Source organism: Juglans regia, chromosome 8 (genome assembly GCF_001411555.2).
Source record: "Juglans regia cultivar Chandler chromosome 8, Walnut 2.0, whole genome shotgun sequence".
Lineage (NCBI taxonomy): Eukaryota > Viridiplantae > Streptophyta > Magnoliopsida > Fagales > Juglandaceae > Juglans > Juglans regia.
Window position 1 is genome coordinate 9,556,342 of NC_049908.1, and position 7,131 is coordinate 9,563,472.

Consider the following 7,131-nt stretch of genomic DNA (forward strand, 5'->3'; position numbering starts at 1 on the left):
GGGCGTTCAGTTTTTTTTTAAAGGATATCTGTTGTGTTCATTAAAAAGATACTAATAGTTTTTTTGAATGTGCTTGAAGTTTGATGGATTATTTTAGTTAATTCTATTTCAAAAAGCTTATTTTTTTTCATAAATTCGTACTAACATTAAGTTATTTAATTATTTTTTTTTAGAACAGAACAATCTCATTCATAAGTATTTAATTATATTGAAGTTATATCATTTACTAGATGATATATATATATATATATAGATTGACTAGCAAGGGTCATTTTCTTGTTCTGCTCGGTTATCCTGATCTATGTCGGTCGGTCATCCCAAGTTGTATGTCGGTTATTTTCTTGCATTGCTTGGTTTCGCTAGAATTGTTCTTGCTTAGTGATTCCAAGCAAAGAATTTTTTTTTTTTTTTAATTGCTGGTTGCTAATACAAATCATTGTGTTAGCTAAATTGGCCTAGCTCGCAAGGGTTATTTTTTTGCACTTCTCTATTATTTGAAATAGTGTTTTTGATTGGATTGTCATGCATGGTGATCCTTAGGTTTCGTTTGGATCTCAAACTCCTTTCAACTCATCTCAATTCATCATTACAATTTTTTCAAATCTCAATACAAAATATAATAAATAATTCAACTTTTTCAAATCTCAAAATAATAATAATATTAAAAAATAATATTCTAACAATATTTTATCATCTCAACTTAACTCAACTCACTTCAACATTCAAATACAACCTTAGTAATGTGTTTGCCAGACTAGCATTGACGGTGATCTCGAGCAAGGTTATTTTCTTATGTTCCTAATTATCCTGAACAATATGTTGGTTGGATCGGCTTTGCTCAATGAACCGAGCAAGGGGTTGTTTTCTCGAGCAGTGCTTAGCTTGGTTGTCCTTGCTCGCTAGTCTCGAGCAACGGTTATTTTTTGGTCTTGCTTGGTAATAACGAGCTTTGTGATTGTTCAATTCGGCCATGATATGTGCTTTTATAATTTAAGTAGATATATTTATATAAGTGTTGTCATAAAAGTAGTGATACAAAGTTCAACCAATCGATACAATCTTTCAATTCAAATTTTGCTAAAACCTCAGTCTGAATTTCTATTCAACCAAGTTCAGTTATTCATCAAACTCAAGTCTAGTTTATTATAAAACCGAAATCGAAACAATACGTTCATTTTCATAAACTTACATTGGCAAGGCAATAATATGTGTTTATAGACATTAAATAAATATTGATGTTTGCAAGAGGCTGAGCAACCATGTAGGACCTCTTTGAGCTTTTAGACAGACAATTTTAACTTTTAAGCTTCTACACTCAAAATCATAGGTGCACTAAAATATTACCTTAAATCGCAATTTTAAACATGTTTAGTTAATGAAAATTTATATAAACTACAAATTCGTTGTACTCCTATTTTATTATGTTGAGATGACATAATTCATTAGTTTTTAGTTTTTTTTTTTTTTATCTAAAGGTAATAAACATGCCATATTTTACAAGAAAAATTATTCTTCATAAGTCATTATTTACTATCTTACACCTCACACCGTATAAAAAAATGATAGATATGGAGTGTGTGATGTGAACAATTACTGATTTGTAGTAAAATTCATTTACAAAATGGAATAAGAGTGAGATTTGTAATATTACACTTAATTAATTGATTCCAAGTTGATGTGAATTGGATTCTCACCCGAACTCAATAAAATGTAGGGCCAAACCTATTTCAACAGATCCGACAAAAAATATAAATAAAAATAAAAATGGGTAAAAAAAACAACAAAAACGCTGCCGTTTTGCGAAAAATAAGTATGACCCGTTCGGTCACACCCAATCGACACACACTTCGGGATCTTCTGCTCCTTCGCCTGCTTTCTGCTCTCTTCTCGTCGTGACACAGACGCCGACGCATCTCCAAGCTACGCTTCCCCTTTCTGCTACGGTTTGCTTTTTGTTTCTTATTCTTCTTCCTTGTCTTCTCGTATCTTTCTTGTATATGCTTCTTATCTGCTATTTTTGTATTTTTTTTCTTTTCTCCTTTCCATGGCCGAATCATGCTGATTTCGTAAATGAGTGCTTTTGTTTTGTGTATGTTATGGCGTATTTTGTGACAAACTCATAATCTTTAGGTGGACTTTCACAAGAACCAGATCCTGGCTCCCTCAATTTCTTGGTTGTTTATAAATGCCCTAAAACTATTTTTACTCTTATTGTTTTGTGTTTGGATCTTTTGGCTCAAATTTGATGTGTACTATTAGGCGTAAAAAATGGACTATGTGGGATTTAGCCGAAGATTTTTTTTTTTTTTTTTAAATTGTTTTTTTTAATAACCTTGAGTGTCCGGTCTAGCTTGCGCGCAACTCGACTAATCCCACGAGGTTCTGAAGTTAACGACCAGATAAACCTCCAGTGGCCCTAAGGGGACTCGAACTGTTGAACATTGGGGAGCAAACCCAAGGCCGGGCCAGCTGAGCTACTCCTTAGGGTTAGATCCCATGGAACATAGATGCCATTGTGAATTTGTTTCCGAGTGTGATTTTACATCTTTGTTTGCGTTTCTAGCAGGTTGAATTTTCTTTTACAGTACGAAAGATGATAGTTTTATAAAGAAACTGCTAAACTTTTCCGACCAACATTGTCATTGTTTTTTTCTATCTTTGGTGCTCCATAGTCACTCAGTGAAGTCATAATACCATAATTTTAGCTTACATGAATTGAGGCTTCGATTTTCACTTATTCACACATGGGGAGAAACGTTATAGTTTAAAATTCATAAGTGCTATTGGTAATTATCTATTTGTTTTCCCTTTTTCCTGTTAGAAGGCTAATTTACTAAATCAATTTGATAATTTTTTTTATTGGCACCGGGTGTCCGAGAACAAAGTCCCAACTAATCTCGGGGCTGCATGGGCCCCTAGCACTGAGTTTTTCTTAAGTGTACCCTGGGTAATTCAAGGGGAAATTCCTCTAGTCTATGGCCCCTAGAAATTGTTTGCACCCAAGAGGATTTGAACCTTAGACCTAGAGAGAGCATACCACCAAGACCAAGGCCCTTAAACATGAATGGTTTAGGCATTCAGAACAAGAAAAAACCATATAGTGGCTACTAATATTTATTTTATGAGTTGAGGTAGGGAGAGATTCCTGGTATGTGCTACTGATATAAAACACATGGTTTCTGCACTATACAGTATGCATACTAATTTTTTTTTTTTTAATAATGCCATTCTTAGGACTGTCTTTTAACTGTAGAAATTTTCTCTTTTGATGAATTCTCTTTTGTTTCAGTGCGATATAAAATGTCTCGAAGGTATGATAGCCGTACGACGATATTCTCCCCAGAAGGTCGTCTCTACCAAGTTGAGTATGCAATGGAGGCCATTGGAAATGCTGGAACCGCTATAGGGATTTTATCAAAGGATGGAGTTGTTTTGGTTGGCGAAAAGAAGGTTACTTCCAAACTCCTTCAAACTTCGACATCAACTGAGAAGATGTATAAGATTGATGACCATGTGGCATGTGCTGTTGCTGGAATAATGTCGGATGCCAACATCCTTATCAACACGGCTAGGGTCCAAGCCCAGCGTTATACATTTGCTTACCAAGAGCCAATGCCTGTTGAACAGCTTGTCCAATCTCTATGTGACACCAAACAAGGCTACACACAATTTGGTGGGCTCCGTCCATTTGGTGTATCATTTCTGTTTGCAGGCTGGGACAAAAATTTTGGTTTCCAGCTTTACATGAGTGACCCAAGTGGAAACTATGGTGGTTGGAAGGCTGCAGCAGTTGGGGCAAACAACCAGGCGGCACAATCAATGCTTAAGCAGGATTACAAGGATGAAATCACAAGGGAAGAAGCGGTTGAGCTTGCACTGAAAGTGCTCAGTAAGACAATGGACAGCACAAGTCTTACTTCAGATAAGCTGGAATTGGCTGAAGTCTTCGTATTGCCTTCTGGAAAAGTTAAGTACCAGGTATGCTCACCAGAATCCTTGAGTAAGCTGTTGGTGAAGTTGGGAATGACCCAACCTGCTGCTGAGGCTTCCTAAGATATCTGTTTTCGTTTAGATATTTTTCAGAACCTATCTAGCACATGCTGCTATTTTAAATTGTATGCTTCATTTTGTACGACAGTAAAAACAGGTTAAGATTCTTCCTCAGGTACAATTGCTCCTTCATTTGATCTTCTTATGTTTGATTAACTAGATACTTTGTTCCTTTGGGTAGCTGCTGTAGATTGTGATGGGCTGAGTTTCTATGATTTTTTCTCTCTTTTCCTATTTCTAATTAGTTGTTTCTATTGTATGCTACCCGTACACTTGTAACATGCCCTTTGAATTTCAATTAATCTTCGATTATCTAAAAAAGAAGAAGCTAGAATACTAGATTATGGGAGCTTTAGAGCTTTCGTTCAGCATTTCTAGAATGCTAGAGAATGCTGATGATGCAAAGTGGATGGTGAAGTGCCATTCAACATTTTTTAGTATCTATAAAGATCAGTCTACCGTATTTTAGTGTCTTTTCAGGAAATGCTAAGTTGAAATGGTTCTAGTTAAAGATGAGACTTCTGTCTAGAAATCTGTCACCACTCTTGTATATTGTAAATATGTTGTATCTATAAATTTAGAGAGTTAAATAAAATTGTATTGGTAATGAATTTGCCGAGGAGCTTTTGTGCTACAATTTTGTAACAAGGATGCTCGACAAAGTCCCATTGGTGGAAAGTTTGGCCCGACTGTTGAATTACCTTGATGCTAACAGTACGGCAATCAGCAATGGAATGATCAAGATTTTCATTTGCTCAAGTTTTAGAGTGTGATCAAGATTTTCATTTGCTCAAGTTTTAGAGTGTGATAATCTCATAGTGACATCAAATAAGATGATTCTGAGTTAGCATTGTATTTTCAGTCATGCCCCTTTGCCCTAGCTTAAGTAATGAGATCCAGCCTAGGCGTCAGCTTCAACATTTGTCTTGCATTAGATATTAGTGGCCATACACATTTGTCTTGCATTTTGAGGCTCATAGGCTATATACTTCCCGACTCAAAAAATATATCCTGGAAGTAATCAGGTTGATTTGAACATCAAGAATACCAATTGGGTTTGACTTCCTCTGCAATAAGAAAGGCCTACAACCATTGTCACAAAGTTTCACAAATAAATTGAACCATTTCAAACCTTAATCTCCAAGTTACAAAATAAATAAAGCACCATATACCAACCATAAGCACACTACAAAAACAGAGAGAACATTAACCGTCAGAAATTTCATGCTATTAACTACGTCCCAACAGAGAAAAGCAGATACAACCCTTTCAGATTTACTGGAAACTCTACCTGCTTCATGCATAAAAGAAATCCCTCCTTTTTCTTCTGCATGGTGTCATTTCAGGGAGTTTTCAATATCAATCACGACCTAGTACTTGACATCACTCTTGATCAGCCTCTCAAGAGCTTCATTTGCATACTGAATCGGAATTACTTCTATCTCGGGATAAATATTGTGAGCAGCACAGAAGTTTATCATTTCTTGTGTATCTTTCGTGCCTCCAACTGCACTACCAGTAATGGTTTTCATTCCTGCATGCATGTAGTTCATTAGGCTGGCAAATTCTGAAACCTAGATTGGTAAATTATATGAACTTCAAGAAATGCTCGAGTTCTAAAATTGAGAAAGTTACCTAGCAGAAGGCTAGTAGGGCTGACCTTGACTTCACTAGGGGAACCCACAAGGACCAGAACACCAGCAGTCTTAAGAGTGACATGTATGCATCAAATGGGTGATCTCCAGATGCTGCGTCTATTATAAAGTCAAATGATTCAGCTAGGGCCTGCAATAGAAAATAATAGTAATAGTAACCATCAGTTAGAACAAAAACCCTCGATTAAGGCATCGACTTTAATGTTGCCTTGCATATGGGAAAAATATCTTCTCATGTCTGGACAAGAATTCAAGAATCTGAAGTAGAGAGAGATAGGCATATAAAATGAGATATATATAAGAGATGCCACAAGTTTGACAAGAATTCTAACAATAAGTTTGTCAGTATCAAGAAGACTTGGGGCCTCCTCTCTCTTAGATATGCTTGTGCTGAAAGCTGTAACGATCAACCCAAAAGCCTTGCCAAACTTGACAGCCATATGACCCAGACCACCGAGGCCAATCACTCCTAGGCATTTACCAGGTTGATTCATCATGGGAGCATAAACTGTAATTCCAGCACAAAGCAGAGGTGCTGTTGAAGCCAGTGGATTGCCGTCTGGAATCTTATAGCAGTATCTGTAGATCTAATAATTTCCCAAAAGAAAACTATATATTAATCTCATAAGTGATAATTGCAAACAACTTTCTACCCTCAAGTCATGAGTAGCTGATCATATCAATTCATTAATAACTTATATGGAATTAATTTTCATTTCAAAGCTCCACATTATAACCATATCAGATTATTTAAAAAGTATTAACATTTTTTAATGAATATAGTGATTGACACAATAAATTGTATGTCACATACTAAACTTGTATATAGTCGGTGATCATATCCTCATTTTTCACATAAAAAACCTTACAACATCTTAAAAGTACTTGCCTTTCATGGACAATAGTGTAGTTGGAGTATTCTCCTTTGGTGATTGTACCATCAATATCGATGCCGTTAAGAGTATAAACAGCTCCCTTTCCACAATGAACTTCTAACGCATCATTACAAAAACGGCAATCTCTGCAAGAGTTAAATGTTGATGTGGGAAAAATTGCGCAATAGGCTAGAAGGACGGACCACTGTTTCGATTTGGGCATTGATCGGTATTGTTTGGAGCTCTTGGCAATGTTCTAGTGTGGTTATACGATGTCGATGTTTACGTCTAGGGGTGGGCTCCGACTCCAACGGAGTCAGAGTGCCCTCCAACTCTGACTGGGGTTGGAGGTCAAAACAAGCTCTGACTCTGACTCCGAATGGAGTCGGAGCTCGGAGTCGGAGCTTGGAGTCGGAGTATCAACTGTAAAAAAAAAAAATCGCAATATCTAAATAAGTCAACAAATAAATACTATAAAAAAAATCTAAAATACTGTAAAAAATAAGTTAAAAAGCTAAAACTAAATCAAACTATAAATCCGTCAAATCGCA

At 36.1% G+C, this 7,131-nt stretch overlaps 1 protein-coding gene and 1 pseudogene across 1 annotated transcript; one reads left to right on the forward strand and one right to left on the reverse strand.

Annotated features, from left to right (window-relative positions):
• The first annotated feature begins 1,813 nt into the window (after positions 1-1,813).
• LOC108993688 (proteasome subunit alpha type-4) lies at positions 1,814-4,265 on the forward strand. The gene is made up of 2 exons (XM_018968667.2): positions 1,814-1,943; positions 3,290-4,265. Exon 2 carries the CDS (start codon positions 3,301-3,303, stop codon positions 4,051-4,053), a length of 753 nt encoding a protein of 250 aa, XP_018824212.1. The 5' UTR covers positions 1,814-1,943; positions 3,290-3,300; the 3' UTR covers positions 4,054-4,265.
• A 1,122-nt stretch (positions 4,266-5,387) lies between these two features.
• On the reverse strand, positions 5,388-6,803 carry LOC108993669 (annotated as a pseudogene).
• Between the last annotated feature and the right edge of the window lie 328 nt (positions 6,804-7,131).